This window comes from Cryptomeria japonica, chromosome 1, assembly GCF_030272615.1.
Source record: "Cryptomeria japonica chromosome 1, Sugi_1.0, whole genome shotgun sequence".
Classification (NCBI taxonomy): domain Eukaryota; kingdom Viridiplantae; phylum Streptophyta; class Pinopsida; order Cupressales; family Cupressaceae; genus Cryptomeria; species Cryptomeria japonica.
Window position 1 is genome coordinate 16,857,557 of NC_081405.1, and position 21,967 is coordinate 16,879,523.

General features: G+C 41.6%; 1 protein-coding gene across 1 annotated transcript in view; it reads right to left on the reverse strand.

The window, feature by feature from the left end:
* LOC131068204 (uncharacterized) overlaps positions 1-21,298 on the reverse strand; it is a 128,633-nt gene extending 107,335 nt beyond the window's left edge. Inside the window, exon 1 of the mRNA XM_058003384.2 lies at positions 20,820-21,298. Within this exon, the coding sequence (XP_057859367.2) occupies positions 20,820-21,017 (198 nt within the window). The 5' untranslated portion in view covers positions 21,018-21,298. The remainder of the gene's footprint in view (positions 1-20,819) is intronic.
* Between the last annotated feature and the right edge of the window lie 669 nt (positions 21,299-21,967).

Below are 21,967 nucleotides of genomic sequence, written 5' to 3' on the forward strand. Positions count from 1 at the left end.
ATGAATGGGTGTAACAATCCAGCATTTGTATTTAGCAGCTTGAAAATTCAAAGTTCCTAGATGATTGCACTGGTTTTTACCTAGTTGTGCTAATTAGCTAGCAAAGAAATTTCTGGTTATTTTAAGATTTCCGTCTATGTGTTCAAATATGTTGTCTTAGTTTAGTTAAGCTAGTTGTTCTTATTACTCTTTATCCTTATTCCCCCTTTTTCCCTTTTTTATTAAAAAGAAACCCACAAGTCAAGCTGAAGTAGCCTCAAATTAAAAGCAAATCAGATGAAATAGGCCTGTAAGATTTTAGGGAACCTGTGCGAAACCATTTCCGTCTAACCGTAAGTCCCCTTTGTGTTTCCAGCAAAACACATCAACTGCTGAGCTATCCTACAATCAAGAGCTGACAACCGAAACCTTGAGGTCATCCCCCATTGATCAATTTAAAACAGCATTAGGGATTTCCTTATCTCAAGAGAGGATAGGATACTTAGCATTCTATTATGTGTTGGCCGGATGAAGTTGTAGTTCCGCGATTTTAGCCACATCAACACGTCTATGGGTTTCTCTATAAGGGATTATGTTTCTTTTTTAGAGAGGGATCGAATTCTTGGTTGGAAATGGAAAGATCCCTCTATTTTGAATCTCCCGGGCGAGGAAATCAACCTACTAACCAAGGTGCTTGCTAAGAGGAAGGTTGTTTTTAGACAAGGTGAAGACAAATTAATATTGGGAAGCTCAAAAACAGGGGCATACAATACAAAGGAGGGATATCTTCGTTTATCGTGGATCAAGAATTGAATTCCTTGGATCTTCCTTTACAATTATGCTGGGACAAATTTGTCTTCCTAAGGCAAGGACATTTACATAAGCCGCCCTACAAAAGAAAATGTTAATTGTCGATTAGTTTCAGAGGATGGGGTGTCTAGGCCCTCCAAGTGTGGGCTATACAAATCAAATGAAGAATTTGTTGACATCCTCTTTCTTGGGTGCCCATATTCCCAAGCTTTCTAGCAATGGCTATGCGTGAAATTAGGATGGTCTGAGGCATTGCCAAATGATATCAAAAGTCTTTTCCAATCTTGGCCCGTGCTCAAAAGGAAAGTGAAGTTTGATTGTTTATGGGTGGTTTGTCCATCCATTCTAGTGTGCGAATTATGGAAAGAACGGAACAAGAGATTGTTTCAGGATAAAGAAATGTGCCTCTCCTCCCTACAAAGCAAGATGGAAGCAATCATTGTGGAACTAGTTAACAATAGACTGTCTTCGCTCACTCCAAAAACCCTATCCTTTTCAAATGGGATGCAAAAATCAGATTCAATTGGGCTAGGTTGAAGGTTCCTTCGTGGATTGGTCAAGGTGGATCAAGCTCTACTTCAATGAGGGAACATGTAGTGTTGGCTCCCCCAAATAATGGTTGGCTCAAATTAAATTTTGGCAGGGCTTCGATGGGGAACCCAGGAAGGTTGAGTACGGGATGTACTCTAAGAAAGTGGGATGGCTCTACCCTGTTCAACTCGTCTATGCCTCTTCTAGATGGCTCCAACAATGAAGCCAAATTTCTTGCTCTTATTCATGGCCTCACGCTTTACAGGGACATCAAGGAAAAGCTGCTAGAAGTAGAAGGGCTCTCACTATCACTACCATGTGTATGGGAACAATGGCTAACTAGAAGCTCTATGCCTTATTGAAGAAAGCCCAAGAATTGTTGAGTTATTTTGATTCAGTGGTATTCAATCATATATACAGAGGAGCTAATTTGGAGACAGACAAACTAGCAAATGACAAGGTTGATGGTGTGGAGTGCAGTATCTTTGGCAATGAGGTGGCATCCATCCGGACAATTTGAACTGTCTGATGGTGCATCTTCTGTATTGATGGGACTTTTTGTTGATGTGTTTTTTACGCACATGCGAACACAAAATAAAATACCCAAAAGTATCTTATCCTCTCTTGAACAAAGCTTCTGAAATGTTGAAGATTGGCTTAAGGATCACTTGAGACAACTCCAAGGTTCTTGTATGTCAGGTCTTGACTTATGGATATGCTTTGTTGGTTGATGTGATTATGCTGGAATCACAAGGGGACTTACGTTTGAATGCTTGATTTGCTGGAACTTAGGTCATATCTACTCAGTTGGAAGATAAAAAAGAACAAAAGAGATGGGGTTTGAGAAGTCTACGCTACTCCTAAAGCCTAGAATGTAAGAAGATGAGTGAATGACTAGATGGAATCTTACTGGGCAAGGTCTCACCGTCAGCCTGGACAATTTGACACAAGCTCAATGCAATCTTCTAAGGAGTGATTCAAAGATGTTCAAATCATTATCATCAAACATTGATCACCATTCAAATTAATGCATAAGCAATGTACGTATAATGATTGAAGTCAAGCTCATTCAATGCCAGTTGACCACACAAGGCACACTTACAATTAGCAAGAGGCTAGTGGTATGGACTAACAGATTCCACGCAAATGCATTCAACAAATTCTTCCATTCAATCTAATTATTTGTCATCTAACATGAAGATCCAACAAGAAACCATGCACATTGTAAAGAAACAACACACTTCACCGTAACTTCAATGAAAATGGAGTTCATTTACAACTTAGGCAACAATTTTTGCCTTCTCCTCCTACTCTACTCTAATTGCTATTCTATTCTTCTATTCTCTCTCTATTCACTATCTATTTTCTCTATTAACTATTAACCTTTACAAATGAAGATTATGAGCTTTATATAGAGAGCCCATTTACAATGAACGACCAAGATTGAATCTCCATCAACGGCCAAGATTTTACAATGAAACCCTAAGTAGGGTTTGTTACAACAAACTCACTTTATCCAATGAGAAAATTACAATATTTGAACACATGTTATCCTTAGAATATTCGACCAATAGATATTGAGGGTAAGTACATCGGAGTTTGTGCATTCATGGATAGGTCTGGTTCATTAAATCTAAACGCACTGATGTGGACCTCTCTGAATGGTGGAGTAGCGACTGGGATGCCACCTCAATCCTGCACTTATAAACTTGATCAGATTATTCATCTTGAAAGAGTGTTGAGCAATATCTCTTGATACTCAACATTATCCAATTTGCTCAATGTAGTGATGACGAGAAGCGGACTTTGATTAACTCTTCTGAAACTATTTGCTTCTTCAATCATGTTCGATGTAGGTCTTGTGATGACTTTGGTTGATCCTCCGTTTTTGACATACTTGATGAATGATGCAATTGGTTGAATGTAGCTCTTCATTATACTGACTTCGATTCTTGGATTCCTGAAGAGAATTCAAGATTGTAAAACATTCTTCCATCATGTAGGTTATCCTTCCTTTATGCTCTAGTGCCTTGAGGTAGTTGGATGATCTCTTCTTTGCAACTTTTGATCTCCTCATGTCGTCAGGATGTGATGGGAGTCTTGAGATTCGTCCTTTCTAATGAGATTCGTCCTTTCTAAATACCCTTGTGTTTGATGAAGCTTCTTCTTGAACTTGCATAGTGGTGATAGGAAGTATTTGTCATGGTCGAGTCATCCCTCCATCCTTGCTTGTATATCTTGCCTTATGGTGATTGTATGATCTCTCCTTTGCAATCCTGTGATCTCTCCATGTCAATGTGATAGAATGAGAACCTTGAAGATATCCCGCTCTATTGCTTGCAGCTATTGAACATTTGAAGTCTTTCAACCTAGTAGCATTTTGAGTCTTCTTAATGCACTTGAGGTGTTCTTGATGCTAATAAAGATTCTTGAAGACATCTTCCTTGTGTCTTGATCTTGTTGTTGAAATTTTCTCCTTGAGATACCTGTTACAATCTTCCTCCAACCTGGTCCTTTTGATCTCTTTCCTAACCTCCTGCAAAATAAACAATTGAGCATCAAACACGCATGATTTATAACCTTTTCATACTCCGATTTTGACTTGATCTCTCACTCTGATTTTATGTGATTTTTCACTAAATCTGATCAAGAGGAGGCTAATATCATTCAATGAGCTTGTTGCAGTTGAAGGGAGTTTGCTGTATAGAAGATGAATTCGCTGCTTATATGACGAATCTGGGCTACTTAGTGGTGAAATTCGCTCCCCTTGATGACTAGATCTGCATCTTCAATATCTAAATTCGCTTAAATGCTGACTCATTTTGCTCTTGCATTGATAAAATTCACTCAATATGCTGATAAAATTCGCTGCCTTGCTACTGACCTGCTCAAATTCGCACTAGGAGAGGGAAATTCGGTTTGAATTGATGATCAAATGATTCATTTTGACCTTTCCTTCATAGGTGCTTTCCATAAGGCCGACTTGACGTGGATTAAATAAAATTTTAAGTTGCTTTTCCCAATAAGGCCAACTTAATACAAATTCTTCATCTCCCTTGCAATTCGAATTTTGAATTAATTTTGGTGCCAAAATACTTGAATTTGAGGAATTCGCTCAAAATCGGGAGCAAGGTACATGATTTCACCAATTTCGCTCTTTACCTTGGACAGGGTACACGACTTTGACAAACTTCACTCCAAATATGAGGCAAGGTACATGGCTTCAAGGATAAGTTTCGCCTTAACTTGTGAGTGAGGTACATGCCCTTTAATGAAAATTCGCTCCAATCAATAAGGTACATGTCCTTAGCAAGGTATGGGGTCTATGTCCTTAGCAAGGTACGGGGTTTCATAGCAACTTTGCTCCAATTAATAAGGTACATGTCCTTAAGGTGAATTCGCTCAATTTGGCGAGCAAACTACATGCCTTTAGGGAATTTCGCTCCAAGTTTGGGGTAAGGTACATGGTCTCAATGAGGATTTCGCTCAAAATTTGGGGTAAGGTACGGTACCATTGCAAATTTTAAACTTAATTCCCAAACTTTCTTTCTCTTTGTTGAATCATATCTAGGTATTCCAACCATCTAAATATGAGTCTTATCAGATTTATCCTTAAAGAAGGCTCAAGGAAGAAATTCGCTCCCATTCGGGAGCAAGGTACATGTCCTTGCTGAGAATTCGCTCTAATTTGTGAGCAAGGTACATGACCTTGAGCAAATTTCGCTTAGACTTTGGGGTGAGGTACATGACCTTGATGTTGCCCCTTAGTTCAATTTGTTATCCTTCTCTTACCTTATTGATTTTAGCCTTAAGTTTTCAAATTTTTCCACATGAAAGCATCACCAATTTGACCCTTAAGAGTACCTATGGAAGAAATTCGCTTGGATTCTTGAGCAAGGGATAGGGTCTTAGCAAATTCACTCCAAATATGGGGTAAGGTACAAGGTCTAAGGCAAATTTCGCTCCAATTAAGGAGCCAAGTACATGACCTTAGGGAAGACTCTTCACTCAACCCTTTCACTTGACTTTGCTTTATTTGTTCAAACCTCAAGTCCTTCAACCACTCCAATGTGAAACATGTCAAATAAACCTTTAAAGGTCTTAAGAATAATTTCGCTCCAAATTGGGAGCAACAGGCCCTATGATAAATTTCGCTCAGCAAACAAGAGACAAGTCATTCGTTCCGAAAGCCTCGACAACTAATTGTCTTCACTCTATCCTCAAGAGACCAACCTGACTTGATGAACCCTCTGGCTATTTAAGAAACTCTATCCCTTCAATGCAAAGATTACTAGCAAAGACTCTAACACAACTAACAACTAAGCTAAGAGGGCTAATCCTAGAAAGCAAAAAGTAGGGGTCCCCATTTGCAATGGGCCGATGTGTGAAAATGTCACAACACTTTCCCCTCAATTTTTGCTCCACGGATTTTTAGCTTCCAACTGAATCTTTGGTTTTGGCAATCGTGACCTCCTAAAGCCAAGATTAATTGCTTGAAGGTATTCTCTCCTCAATCATTGCCATTAAGGGAATGGGCATTTAAAACACATTTCAAATGTCCTTTTAGTGGTACTTTTGGATTTCCAAGTATGCATGGCAGCTCATTGGAGTTGTTTGGGATAGTGGTTTTAATGGTGATAAATGCAAAGATAATTACTCCTGCATGGGAGGGGTGGTGGCTTCCATTATATAGGCAAGCTCTAGTATCTTACACTACCAACCTTTCTCTACCTATGGCGATGGACACCCCTATTCATCTTCACTGCAATAAATGGCAGATGGCTTTCTTGGGGTTTGTCTCAAACTTGCATCTTCATTTCGTTAGTAAGCTCCCTATACTAGATAAAATCGTTTTATCTAAAGAATTAAGAAATTCCTACGGAGAAGAAGAGGAAACTCCTATAGTTTGTGATTCTAGGACCTAGCGTTTTAGTTTTATTCACAGCAATCGATTCAAGCATATCAAAGATATAACAATAGACAATCCTTTATTGGATTATCTTCATCTGTTTGGAAGGTTTCAAGAAAGACCAACCCGTCTTTCTAGTTTGTATTGGAAGAAATTTCTGATGTCTGGTCCCGACTTCCGGCCTCTTTATGCTGCGAAGGACAATATTCTAGAAAGAAAGACAGCTGCTTTCTAGGAAGCAAAATTCTTATACAATTAGTTTCAAAGGATGGGAATATATCAATTTGACTAGCCTACTTACCAATGAAGCAATTCCAATGGTGCTTGGGCGTGAGTTCCTTATTTTGTCCAACCATTACAGGGTGAATTCCGAAAACCCCTCCCATTTTTTGGCTTCTCTATTGGATTTGGGGGGTACAAAAGTAGACATCCTTCTCCTGTTCTATGAGGGTTTTAAAGAAGATTTTCTTTTGGTTTATATTTGTTAATCAGATTTATATAACAATTATGCTTGATTTCATTTGTTTACATATATAATCATAATACATGAGAGAATAGTATACTCATAGCCTAATCCTTAATCACTCTCTATTGCCCCTCATGAGGATAGGTTGGATTTGTTAGGGAAAGGCAGTTGTAATACCTCCCAAAATAGGTGAGTCCCAAGAGATGGTATGGACAAGTGTTCCTGAAACCCTTAGAAAGTCCAGGAGGTGGTATGGATGGGTGTTCCTAAAACCCTTAGGGAGTCCAATAGGTGGTATGGACAGGTGTTCCTGAAACCCTTAGGGAGTCCAAGAGGTGGTATGGACGGGTGTTCCTAAAACCCTTGGGCCTATTTGTGGAGAATGTTTTCCTGACGCCCTAACAAGTAATTCCCCATCCTCCGTTAGGGTTGATGATTAGGAAAGAAGTAAGGATTGGGGCTTCAGTATAGTAACTATTAACTATATTATGAATGCTAATTGTCCTCTAGTTTAGTGTCCTAATTTAAGGCATAATGATGTATGTTAATTAGAGAGGCAGACTCCTAGTAGGGAACATTACATATGTCCCTTGGTGTCTCTTTTCTTAAAGAATGTTATCAACACACAAGAAGTTTCCAAAGAGTTTTCTTATTTTTGAGGATGAATTCCCTCTAAATATGTCCCCTTGGTGCTTGAGCCTAGGACAAATACTACCTATGCATGAAACCATGGTTCCCTAAATTCAACCCCTTCACAAAGATATTTACTGCTATTCCAATTTGGGTAAGATTACCCAATGTGTCATTGAATTTCTAGCATAGATGGAAGACTCACAGAAGACTCGGCTCTGCTCTGCGAGTATTTATGCAAAAACTCGCAAATTTTTGGGAGAAAATTGCCGAGTTTTTCACAAAAACTAGGCAAGTCTCTGGCAAAAAACTCGGATGAATAAAAAAAAGAGGCCCAAACTAGTCAAAAAATCTTGTTCTATTATATTTCATGTATATATTGGCAGGATGTTTGAGAGTGGTTTCAGATCTCTAGGAGTTATAATGCAAATTTTAGGTTTTAGAAGATCTTTTAAATTTCAGACTTACTCAAATTTCAGTAATCGGTAGGCTCCTATCAGCATTCTCTCACTCTCTCTATCTCACTCACTTTATTTGCCCCGAATTCTAGACCGATCTATCTCCCTATCACTCTTCCTCTATTTCCCCTCTCTCTACCACTCTCTATCTCACTCTCTCCTCTCTCCCCCAAGATCTAGACCTATCTCTCTACCCCTCTCTCTCTCACCCTAGAACCCCCACGAGGGATGCTACCCTCAACCTCGTTTTGGCGAGGTGGAGGAGGCACCTAGGACTAGACCCTCTAGTTCTACCTCTCCCTTAGTTTTCACTAGAGCTAAAAAGAGGAAGATGTAAAATGTTTTGATATAGTATTTACTTTTAGTTTTACAAAAATAATTTGCTATTTCATTTTGTTTCAGACTATCAGCCATCAAGATTCCACATGAGGATGCCATTTTGTACCCAATTTGCATTTAAATCAATCAAATATATCTAGACTCAACTTGTTTCTTTTATGTACTCATTTATTGACTCATTGGATGCATCTCCTCATTGAATTTTGGAAAAAAAATGCATTTCTAATTAAATTTAAGCAAATTTTTAAGTTGCCGAGTTTTATTTTCAGGCATTGGCGAGTTTTTGCTTTTGGTGAGTAGTTCAACTATGATTTCTAGGGCTCCACTTAGCTATCTTCAATTCGCAACTCCATTGGGAGATTCATTTCAGGGTCAACTTCTTCAAAATCCCAATTCTCTTTCACTCTTCATTCTTCTTTCATATTTGCTCACATCCTAGTGGAAATGAACCTTTCCAAACCTTTACAAAAAAAAAAACAGAATAAAGGTTGGTACCAAAATATCAGAAAAACCAGTAGACTATGAAGGAATAGCATTCAGGTGTAGATGATGATATGCAATTGGAAAAAAGGCAGATAATTGTCCAGAACTGTCTTGTTCAGCTATAAAGGAAAAACCCCTCAAGCAAGCAACCTAGGGGAAAGGGGCAGATCTGAGCTGTTAGCATATTTTTCCTTTTGTAAGGGATTGTGCTAAAGATGTTGCTTCTTATAATTCCAAAAGAACTCAGTCTCAGGTCTCTCCTCAAAGCAGCATAATTCGTCATAATGAAGAATCCCCCCTTAAAACAGCAACTGGGATTGATTATAATATAATAAGATACCTTCTTTGGAGACAATTCCTATGCTATGCAACATGCTTGAAACTGACAGTCTTCTAGGGGAAAACACAAATCAATGGACTACCATCAAGTGGAAAAAGAAAGCGCTAAGCAAAACTAGAAGTAGCAAGTGTATGCTAACTCTGCCATCCCATGTTAAGATGGGAAAGTGAGGCCCTTAGGCAAAACCTTTTTTAGTGTTACTAGATGTATTTTATGGCTTCCTGAGTATGGTTGTTTTAGATATAGGTCTTCCCACTTTTTGTGGGTTGAGATTTGTTGTTACTCTTTTGCACCCCTATTTACAGGGTTGATGCACAAACAAAAAAAAAATTCAAGCTTTACTTGAAGGGAGTGGCCCCCCAAGGCCACAATTTATCAACCACAAAAAAGGCAAATAAAGAGCTACAAATAAATCGCTTACAAGTGTCCAACGTTCAAAAATAGAATTTGGCCAATTTTTTGCCCATGAACAAAGAAGCATGTAGTGCCATGCGCTTGTATATTTAATGCACATATTTATGTATGTGAATATGGCCCTATCCTATCCAACATGCCTATTTGATGTGTGAAATTTAACAAGAGGATTTAACACTTCCTCTTGTAAACCTATATTCTATATATTGAATAAATAAAGCTAATCAGATGGTGAGCTATAGCAGGATACAGCAGATTCAAAAGCAAATGGAGATGGCAACTCAGTGGCAGATGGTAAAAAGGCACAAGCAGCTGCTTTTGTCCATTCAACTGCTTCTCCCACTGCCACCCCTCTCCAGAAAATTTTTCTTCTTCCTACTAGATGAATTGTCGAATCAACCTAGAGTTAGAAGAATGAGACTCACAAGACAAACATCATTGTTGGAGATGTTATGACAAAAATGTGATGTCCCCATCTATGACCTAGTAATGATAAGCAATTATGTGATCAAAGGTGGCAGCCTTGAAAGCATCCTCAATTAGCTAGAAGTTAGAAGATAACAATTTGTACATATAGTTAGTTGTATTTTATAACAATCGTAGCATAGAGACATTGTCGAAAATCATCTTATTACATAAGACTTCACGATTTTCCTATCTAGCCTCCAAGCAAAGCATAGAAGATAAGATGTAATGAAGACGAGATTTGATATGCTCTTCCCCATTCTCATCAAGGAATGAAGACGGTAAGAGCATGCACATAGTAGCATCTATCCATGGAGAACTCCTATATAAACTGATCATATATGAAGACATTTCTATCAGATAAAGGAAGTTATCATAGCCATTAATCAATATCACTTTGTACCGTTCATATTAGCGTTGCATAAGGAGTATCGAGTAAGGGTCAATCAAGGATCTACTAATCAGTTATCCAATAGATATCAATCAAGTAATATCAAGCATATCAATCATCGAAGGTTGATCATGTCGACCAAAGGAGAATGTCATCAAACATAAGGGAAACCGGTAATCACTACCCAAGCAAAGTCAATCAGTGATTACCCATAATGGCAGCAATCATCACTTATTATTGTTTATGAAGAGATCAATGAATATCAGTTAGATAGAAATAACCAATAACAATTGATAAGGTGCAATTTGTATAAACTATGAAGTGCTGCGATTGAGACAGTAAGATAAATACAAACATTAGTTAGTCAAGGCTTAAACAAATAATCATTAAGCATGATGTTTGTCATAAACCGATTGTTATGAGGAGATGTGATCTGCTCACGGAGGGACATGATTAGGAAGAAACATGTCTCTTAATGCAACCGTTCCATCGTGCAAGATGCATAAGGAAGATAGAATTCATTCTACCAATCATCATCAAATCGTTTATATATCCTATTTGGATAGCTCAGTTGAGCAATTGGCCTTGTGTCAAACCGGTTGCATAAATTATCAGGACCAATATAAGGAAGAGCACCATTGTTGCACAAATATCAAGACAAATCAGGAACAGCACTATACCGCTAAAAGTGGGACCATACGTGCATATCCATAACGATATATCCGGAGCAGCAGATCATCCTATCACTGTAAGCGATAGTTGACAGATAATTGCACATATTTAAGGACCAAGATCAGATACTGCAATACCAATATTGAAGACATTTGTAAGCTTATATCGATAAATCAGGATTAGCATCTCAACCATCGTATAAGGGACTGGGAAGACAATTCAGATTAAAGATCATCCTTGCATAGTTGTTATCAGTCATATCAGAGACAGCAGAGATAATCTTAATATTGTTGCATTGCACTAAGTGCAGATATAGTGATCAAAATCATCTTGCATATACCTAAGTGTTGAATCAGAGAAAGCAGTGGTATTGTTCTCACATATCATATATCGTCAGATTATAAATGATATCAATTGAATAAAATAAGGACAAATCTTATAGAAGTGGTATCATAGACTGTTATTCTTACTTCAATCATTTTCAGTTAAAGTGTTATTAGAGACTTTGTGGAAAGAAGTCACTTGCAATTGATTTGCAAAACAGTTATTCCCTAAATTTCTAAGCAATGACATAAGGGAACATTACAAAAAGAGCCTAGGTTGGTTGTAAGGGAGATTTTCCAGGGTTGTAAGAATGCCACAAACAATTTCCACACTTGTGGTGTCTACAAATCTCAATTGTTGAAGACAAACACTCATTTGTTTCCCATCTTGTCAAATTACCATTGAAGTAGGGGCCCTTTGCTTCCATGGCAATTGATTGTGAGGGACTAGTCAAAGAGGTTGCCACCCTGCCTAAGATTTGCCCTCTTGTAATGCCGAACAAAATCATTCTTTTGTTTGAGGTTTGATACTTGAAAGGCTAGATGACTCTTTCCTCTTTAGGGATACACCTAGTGCTTTCTCTCAGCCCATCCCAGATCTTTGCCTTGCTAACTGTTGTCATTTTATGACACCCTTGGTCCATCATCGAGAACCAATCAGAGATATGTTCCATGGACCAGCACTGCCCCAATTGATCAAGGACAAAACCAATGGAATCATGAAATGTTAAGTGTTATCTTGTCAAGAGGCGGCTTCAGACCTTTCCTTCCAAACCCAGATTTCCGAACCTCCTTTCCTCCCTTTCCTCCTTTCTTTCCAGAACTCCTTTCCTCCCTTTCCTCTTTCACTTCCGAACCCTGAAATCCCAAAACCCCCATATTTCTAGACTCTAGAATCCTCAAACCTTGGGTTTCCATATCTCCTTTCCTCCCTTTCCTCCTTTCCTTCTAGCCCCCAGAATCCCAAAACCTCTCCCCTTGCAGTGTTTTCTTGAGGGCCCAACATTTGACTTCCGACGACTTGCGACACTTCTGAATGATGTAATCAACAATCAAGGCTCTTAATACTCCACCAACCCCTGTGACTTGTCTACTTTCATTCATGGAGCTATAGAAGCGCATTTAATGTTTTTTGCAGGATCGCCATCAAGTGGAATCCAATGCCATGCTTATTTATAGTTACTTGATGGCCTTCATGTCAGGTTTGCATGCTCTAACTTTGGAATGTCAGGCAATCTACCTTCTAGAAGTGATTTCTCTCTTGGGATTGCCTTGTTAGGGTATGGATGGCTGTCTTGCACGCACAGCAATGTCAGACCTGTGCACTTCCCTATCTTCCTGGACGGACATTCTCCTGTGTTCGCCAGGTCAAAGTTTCCCCTCTTTGACCATTGGTCTCTTCTCCGCAACCAGTTTGCTATATATAGGTTGTTAAGCCTCATTGTAAAGGGTTCTCTCCCAACTAGCTTGAGCTACTCTTTGTTGTCGGGAATAATCATTATGTTATGTTGGTATATTATGTTTATGTTGTCGTCAGTAATAATGAGTTACGGCGGTCAGTTAGTTAGCCGACAGGTAGGTAGTTGGAGTCGCGACGGTTGTGTCGCACCCCTTCGGCTGTCATATATTGTACCACCTCTGGGTGTTGGAGGACATGTAATATTGACGACAGATTATGATATGAACATCTTTTGACATTAATGGCAAGCTCATCCTGGTACTTCTTTTGTATTTGCATTGTGCATTGTTGTTCGATTTCTGTATTCTTCCTGTTTACCCAGTGAGGTAAACATTTGGCACCGCTGCCTAGACGAACTCGAAACGGAAGACATGGATGGCGCACAGACCCAATGGGCCTACCCGTTGCTGAAATAAACCCAGAAGTCGACGATGCCCAAACAGAACTCTACGTAGGAGAAGACACCTACCATGAGAACCGACGACAGCAAATCTTACGAGAATTTCATGAGCGCCAGGATGACGGACGTAGGGAAGACCGACGAAGGACAAATAATCCTTAAATTGTGAAGGGAGAGAAATAAAGAACACTGTTAGAAGCAGAAGAATTATGTTGATTGTATACAAAAGAATGAATTAATAAAGACGTGTTGTGTTTTGGTTTATGTGTTGTGAAACATGAAATTGTACCACAATTAATGCCCAATTTATTGAATAAAGACAGAAATAAGAAATTAGAAACCGACGAGTGGGAGGCTGCGCAGAAGGCTTTGATTCTGGAACAACGTGTAGAACGTAGACGGAGGCTAAGGCAACTTGCCGAAGGACGACCTGCCGAAGGGTTGCCCGAAGGGAACCAAGGAGGTGTCACGGAAGGTGCAGAAGCCGAGGGGAATTTCTACGCGTCGCCAGACTACTGTAGAGCGAGAAGCCTCGAAGAGTTTATGGAGGAAACTAGGTTACGGAGAGAACTAGTTGAAGAGACTCGAGATCGGTTCAAAAACTTATCTCTCACGCCACAAAGGGAGGATCACCGAAGGGAGCCGGGCACGGGTGACGGCGAAGGGGAAGCTAACCGCACGGTAGTCGCTCTCACGCCACAAAGGGAGGATCACCGAAGGGAGCCGGGCACGGGTGACGACGGCGAAGGGGAAGCTAACCGCACGGTAGGTACAAGGCAGAACACCGTACCTTTGGTCACCACCACTAAAGACATCAGCGGCATCGGAGGGAGCAGCGCCGAAGGGTAGACACGGCCACAACCACCTCCAAGTGGACGACTTCCATCAATGGCGACCAAACAGAAGTTGCCCAAATTCAACGGGGATAGCAAAGATGATCCCGCACGGCATTGCCGTACCTGCGAAACCATCTGGACAGCCAACGGGGTGACTGACCAGGATGAATGGATGAAGCAGTTCCCCGCCACACTGAGAGGAGTGGCTATTGACTGGTATTCAGACTTGGATAAAACCGGGGTAACTACGTGGGATGAATTGAAGAAAGCATTCGAGAAGGAAATTCGGCTTCTCCGAGATGATAATGAGATAGTCTCGGAAATCTATGGAACAAAGCAAGGAAAGGAGGAGACCGTACAGGCATATGGCCGCCGGTTGAAGGAATTAGTCGGAAAGATGGAAAGCCAACCGGCTGATGGCTTGAAGAAGTGGTGGTTTGTCGAGGGTCTGAACCCTAAGCTACGACGAAAGATGAAAATTGTGCCTCCGACATCCTACGATGATGCATACAATCGGGCCATGGACTTGGAAAGTGAAAATAAGACGGCCAAAAAGAAGAAGAATAGATCTTCGTCATCCTCTGAAGATGATACGTGGGAAGAAGAGAGTAGCAGTGATGAGAAGCCGAAGAAGAAAGTCACGGCCCTTCAGAAGGATATGGAACGAATGTTAAAAGAGTTTAAGACAATGAAGGGGACCACAGGCAAGGATGATGAATTGTGGTGCACGGATTGTAAGGAGAGCGGCCACACAAAGGGTGTCTGTCCCAAGAAGGCATTCTGTGACATCTGCCAGATCATGGGACATTCTACGAAGGAATGCCCATACAATCTGAAGGCACGTAACCAGCAAGTGCTCTTTGCCCAGGAGCAGCCCTCCACATCGGATTCAAACAATAATGCATCTTCCGAAGGCTACCGAGGAAACCGACAAGGCGGACGGGGGAATAATAATAATTCCACTAGAAACAGGGTCCAATACGATGCGAAGGGACGCCCGATTATCCAATGTAGGGCCTGTAATCAGTGGGGGCACTTCGCCCGTGATTGCACGAAGGAAGCCACCCCTCAGCACCTCTGCCGTTGGTGTGGGCCAGGCGACCATGAGGACGCAAATTGCCCGCAGGCAGGGGTTAATCTCCTCAACATTGAGAAGGCTGAGAAGACTGGTGAGAAAGAAGTACTAGCGATCACCCGCGCCCAGACGAAAAAACCACTTATCCCGACCCCCGTACGGAGAAGGAGCGATTACGGGAGGCAAAGGCCAATATTGAACGTGAGATGACGACCGAACGACGGGACAACGAGGTGGCGAGTACATCATTCCGTACGAAAGCGGAAAATAACATCATTGAGCAAATCTTGCAGATAGAGGTGCCGATAAAGGTAAAAGACCTTCTAGACTCTATGCCACAATTGAGGACTGCCATCCTCACCAATGTGCAAAGCACCGCATCGTCGAGTGCACCACAGGTAGGGGTTCCCGCCACCGCTACGAAGAGTACACCATAGGTGGAGGTTTCCGTCAGCCCTTCGACTGACCCGATGTTACTAGTCGTGAGCAGTGGTAGACACCCAGCTGTGGTAGAAATGCGTATCCGTGGGACCATTTTGAAGGACACCATTGTGGACGGAGGATCTGGGGTGAATGTACTACCAGAAGAAACATGGAAGCGGCTGGGGAAGCCCACCCTGTGGCCACCCACATTCAACCTGGTGGGAGCGGACCAACACGGCATTAAGCCACTCGGCCTGTTGATGGCCCAGCAAGTGACAATTGGTACGCAACCATTCTTGTTAGATTTCGTGGTTATTCCCTCGAAGAAGAAAGGCTATGACGCCATCCTGGGGAGAGTGTGGTTGATCAACGCAAGGGTAAACCACAACTGGAAGAAAAATACACTTTCCATGGAGAAGGGAGGGCGAAAATATACCATTGACCTACACACCCAAAATGTCGGCGAAGAGCTCGCCTCTTCCGACTCGGAGGACTCTAATAAAGGGGAAGGGGGTCCCGATGAAAGTAAGGGCAAGAACGCGATGGAGTCGAACAATGAAGGGGTGCTAGAATTGGAGGGATGTTCTGAAGATGAGGTATGCTCGACTAACGGGCTCTTCCACTGGCAAATGGAGGATTACGAAATGTTCCAAAGCTACAGGCTCGAAGTAGAGGAACCAGAGCAACCAACAGAGGTGTACCTGCCGGAATACAGAGAATATTGGAAGAGAGAATATTGGAAGGGAGACGCCCCAAACCCTAGCGGCATAAATAATCCGAAGAGTATCGGCAACGATTGGAACCCTGTATGGAAGACCGCAGTCTTCAAAATCTTTATTATCCTTCTTCTTCTTATGTACGGGAAGGAGGTCGTGGTCCCTATAGAATTTGTGGTTCCAGGTCTTCCGATGGCCATTGAAAATAGACTTGCCACCAACGGGCCCAAATTGAAACCCTACCACGCGAAGCGCGCAGGGGACCCGAGAGGCCGGACGGACACCCGAGAGCCCGAAGGGGGACCCGAGAGGATGGAAGGGGACCTAAGAGGCCGGGCAAGCAACTCGAGAGGCATGGGACAAAAGCAGGAGACTTTTGGGCGAGAAAAACTGAGAAGGATGAAGGGCGATCCCAGAGACAGGGGACCCGAGCCGAAGACTCTCTAGACAACTTCAAAAAAAAAAAAAAACCGCACGATCGTATGACAGCGACCGTACGGTCAAAAAAAAAAAGAAGGGGAAAATGGCCACCGTACAGTGGGACCAAGGTGACAAGGTGACACCACCGTGCGGTGGCATCACCGACGGTGGAACCACCGTGCGGTGGAAGCACCGACGGTGGCACCACCGTGCTGTGGCACCACCGTGCGGTGGAACCACCGACGGTGACACCATCGTGCGGTGGGAGCCACCGAAGGCGGTCACCAAGCAGCCCGCGAAAGAATAAAACGCCGCCAAACATCAAAGACGCCGCACAACACCACCGCGACGAAGAACAAAACAACCCCGCACACCGCCATCACCGCACAGCAAGGGGTAAAGGGAAGAAGACGCCGAACACCGCACTAGCACACCACCACGTGATGCGAAGGGTAAAGCACGGGCCGACCGCCACAGGTAGACCAAGCAGCCGCACGATCGGAGGTGCCAATGCTGTTGTTGACCGTATAGGGAGGTTGTATGGCCGGGTAGCCATCGGGGACATTACAGTGCCCTTAAAAAAAAAAAAAAAAAACGACGACGACCAGATTTAAAATGATTTGCTGACATCTGGAGCCTGGACACTGAAAATATTGGAGTGTAAAAGAAGGGTTTTGACATCATAAAATATCACAGAAATGATGCGCGCCATGGACTTTCGTGGGGTTCTGAAGGTTGTAAATTGGTGTTGGCGGCGGGGGCGCTGCCCCTCGACCCCACTGGGGGCGTTGCCCCCAGACCCCCAGTTTATTTTGAGCTACAGAAGACCACGGGAAGTGTTGTGGTTGTCCGTCTTGTGAGAAAGAAGCCTGCAGCTAAGCATTGGCGGGGAAGAAATAAGCCGTAGAGGGAGATGGATTTGGAGGTTGCGAACAAACAGAGTTTGAGGGAAGGCATTGCAGGTCCGCACAGTTGTATGACACCAGGGAGTTATTCAGTTCAGTTTTTAGCCTTTAGGGAGTGTGATGGAGGATTTCAGGTGTCTCCTAGTATCTGTGCCAGCGGATTGTGGCCACCTCCAGGCATGACTGGTACGCTTTGAGGAACTCGGACTATGTCTCGGCGGGATGTGAGGTTGCCGTGGTGGATGCACAGAGGGCTCGGGAGGAGCTGACCACCAGGTTGGAGGCAATAGTCGCGTGAGACTTAGTTTAGCGTACCCAGGAGTTGGATGCCGAGAGAGCAGCACGGGTGGCTATTGAGGACAAATTGGCTAGGGAGACAGAATCATTTGAGTAGCAGTTGGTGGAAGCTGAGACTGAAAAACGTGTTTTGTAGACAAGTTTGGGTTAGGCACAGGAGGACTGTGATGGCAAAGGAAGCAATATTGGTGAAATCCGCACTTGAGCATCGGCTGGTAGCAGAAAAGGTTTTCAGGCGAGGACGCAGCAAGTGTATAAGATCCGGGCCCGACTGGCGTCAGTAGTTCCTGCCGTTCATCTCTATTTTGTATTAAGTCGTCGGAGTCGACTTCTTTTCTTGGGGGGGATGATGTTGTCGGGAATAATCATTATGTTATGTTGGTATATTATGTTTATGTTGTCGTCAGTAATAATGAGTTACGGCAGTCAGTTAGTTAGCCGACGGGTAGGTAGTTGGAGTCGCGACGGTTGTGTCGCACCCCTTCGGCTGTCATATATTGTACCACCTCTGGGTGTTGGAGGACATGTAATATTGACGACAGATTATAATATGAACATCTTTTGACATTAATGGCAAGCTCATCCTGGTACTTCTTTTGTATTTGCATTGTGCATTGCTGTTCGATTTCTGTATTCTTCCTGTTTACCCAGTGAGGTAAACACTCTTTGCTCTTTCACTTCTCTTGAAGATTTGTATATTTTCTTGCATTTCTGCAATTTTAAGTTTGGCCATTGGCTTGAGAATGAATTGAAATTATCATTCTTGCCTCCCTTCACCTTATGCATGTTGTGTATGTTTTCTTACCTTCATTGTAAGTGTATGTTTTGTGGCTTTCTCTCACGTATATGCTGTGTTAACTTGTTTCTAAGTGTGACTTGTGGGAAACCTTCTCCCCCTTTGACATTAACAAATTCTAACCTCCATACATGTGTTTGGGGTCATTCATGCAACTGAAGTTTGTACATCTTCAAGGTATTTTGGTTGATTCTTTGTGTCATTTCGGGTTGGGGAGAGGAACATCTCTTATGTTGGTGCATCACCTCCTTTCATTTCAGCATTTATTTCTTCTCTTTTCCTTTGCAAGCTGTTAGGATAGGTTTAGAAGTAGAATTTGGAGTGTTGACTTGGTTCAACGCCTGCACTTGGATTGAGAAGGAAGTCAGCCTTCTCTGGAGATTCAACCCCATTGCACAAGGTCCCACACTTTGGGATTGTTTCCATGTTTCATGAGGTTGCTGAGTTGATAGCTCAACAAGGGTGCAAACTTTTGTGACAACACTAACTAACCATCACATTGAATCCATTGTGAATCGTTTAGGAAGCTACTCTTTTATTTGTCTCTTCCTGGGCAAGATACTGTCTTTAATGGAGATCTACAAATTGATAAAGGAATCTTAGCCCTCTATTATTGATCCTTCCATTTCTTTACTCCTTAGAGGCTTCTTTGTTGTTAAATTTCAGTCCCAAGCAGATAGAGAGTTTGTTTGGCCTAAAAGGTCCCTAGTTTTTTTGCAGGAGTGGATCTTCTTGTCCCCTTGGCACCCTTTCTTTAGCCCAAACGAAGTGATTCTTCTCGAGTTTCCTACTAGATCAGATTTTATAACCTTCACTGATTTTTTAACTTCCAAAGAAACTCTCACTATTTAACAAAGGGCCTTAACCAAAAAGCAAATTGTGGGGCGAATAGAAAACATGGACGAAAATTTAATCTTGACAAAACAAGGGAGGAGGTTCTTCATGATAGAGATTCCAAGGGTTCGACTAAAGATGAAGGGTTTTAAGAAAGGGGATAATGCCAAAAAAATAAATTTCTCCTAAGAAGAACCCCACTGCGATTGTGAAGGGTGTAGGCTCTCTGCTCCCGTCCCTAGATACTCTCTCCACTCCAACTAAGAAACGGATGGGTAAGAAAGCAAGAGTTGAGTTACTTTATTTAGAAATAAAAAAGCTTTGGATTGGACTCCAATAGGACGGACTATCGTGGAACTCCTCCTCAAGATGGGGAGGAGGCAGCTCTTGGCCCAATCCTAGACTCCTTCATATAGGCTTGGGAGTCTATAAGTAGGTTGTCATGGTTTCAGGCTTTGGTTGTATTATCTCAAGTAAATACTGAATTCCTCTCTTCTTCTTTTTCTTGTTTTGCCCTGGCTTACTAATAGCAAGGCAAGCTTGGCTGTAATGAGGATATTAAATATATATATATTTAGATACATGTGTATATGCATCGTACTAGCTTCTTCACGTACTCCATCTATATAGATTAACATGTTTAAATTATCTATTATTTTATTAAAATGTTTATGATTTGTTGCGTCCTGTTGAGGGCACTTTATTACCAGATATTTGTGAAGAGTTGAAGAATAAGAAGATAGCGAAAGTTGGAAACAATGAGAACTCCAAATACATACCTTGCAACCAGGCTAAAGATGAATTATTTTTGTGAATCGTGTGAGCACAAGTGAATTTGACGTAAGTTACCCACCATTGTGGCATCTAAGCCAAAGGATACTCCACAAGGGGAATTTACCAATCAAAATCGAAGAAATTGCATTACTTTCTCTATACACTTTGATAGCTCTTAAAACCAGTTTAATTTAGAGGACACTCAAAGTTGCCATCACCATCACATATACAAACATGTCGACTGTATATATCCGTAAACATACACTATATATTTTCCTTTGACAACAAAATACAACGCAGCCTTTATACCAGTTCGCATCTTCAAGCGAATAGCATATCATATATTATATTAAAGTATTTATAACAAAAATGATTGGAAGCTTCAAGCTTCTGCAATCGATATTTATGAGATGCTTCGGGTTAAATTGCGAAAACACAGATTAAAAAGCTCTCCACATTTTCGATCACTCAAACTCTTTTTAATCACAATTTATCCCGATGTAAACTTCTTACCACATATGATGTAAAAATTCTAATTTGTCAAAAACGCATCTAATTCTCAGCAATTTTATATAAATTTCATTCCATTGATGAGCAATGACCAAATACAGTTTGAAGAAAACCATTAACAACGTGAATTTAAAATTTTAATGATAGGGCGACGAGTAACTGACAAGTTGTTCGAGCTGGTCTGCTGTTTTGACAGTTTCCCATGTGTTGGAATGGAAGTCGGTAATTTGAACACGCAACTTGCTGCCGTCCAAAGCCTGAATAATATATAGGAAAGGCAACAGGGCATGGGGCGTCGCAGCCTCTAATTCTGCCTTGGCCTCGCCAAATAAAGGCTGAAAGTCTTTCAAATCTGTAGACATTTCTGGTTTAGCAGAAATCAGGAAGGGTATGGCACTGTGCCTGTCCAAGTCTGGTCTCGCAATTTGGCGCCATTACGATAAATTTAAAAGCAAGGAAAAGTCGGGGTTTACAAGTTCTTGATTTTCTTTACATCGTTCTTACCGTCTCAGGTTTCATATGAGGTTTTCGATGTTTCCGATGAATACTTCGGTTTCTCTAATCTTTCTTCAAAGTGGTTGGCAAAAATGCTAATTGCTCAAATCAGGAGCTCATATCAATTAGATGCGAAATTAGGAAATGGATGATACTCAAAGAGAAATGGGAAGATAGGTGGTGTAGATATTGTTTTGTTGATTTCAAAAAAGCTTTTGACACAGTCCCACGTGACAAACTGTGGCACAGAATGGAAGTGCTTGGTATCCCGGCTTATCTTAGGGTTGTTGTTCATAGGCTTTATGAGGAGGTTAAAGTGAAAATCAGAACTCCTGATGGCATTTCAACTAGTTTTAGGAGTGATATTGGTGTCAAACAAGGGTGTCCTCTTTCCCCTACCTTGTTTGGCTTATACATTGACAAACTTGAAGAATGGTTAAACATGCAGAATGGTGATGGTATTCAATTGGGTGAATTTGTGATAAGGCTGCTCCTTTATGTTGATGACCTCATTTTGCTTGCTAATTCCGCCCTTGGTTTGCAAGAGCACTTATTTGCCCTTGAGCGCTTTTGCAATATTGTGGGAATGCAAGTTAATATTAGCAAGACGAAAATCATGGTTTTCTCAAGTAGAAGGAAACAAGAGCAACATAAGTTTTACTTTGAAGGTAGCATTCTTGAAGAAGTTGCAGATTACAAATACCTTGGAATTGATTTCAACAAGAGTCTTAGTTGGGAAGGTTGCAGGAAGAAGAGAACTCTAGGCGGCTGGAAGGCACTCTATGCACTTCAAAATAGATGCAGAGAGGCTAAGCTT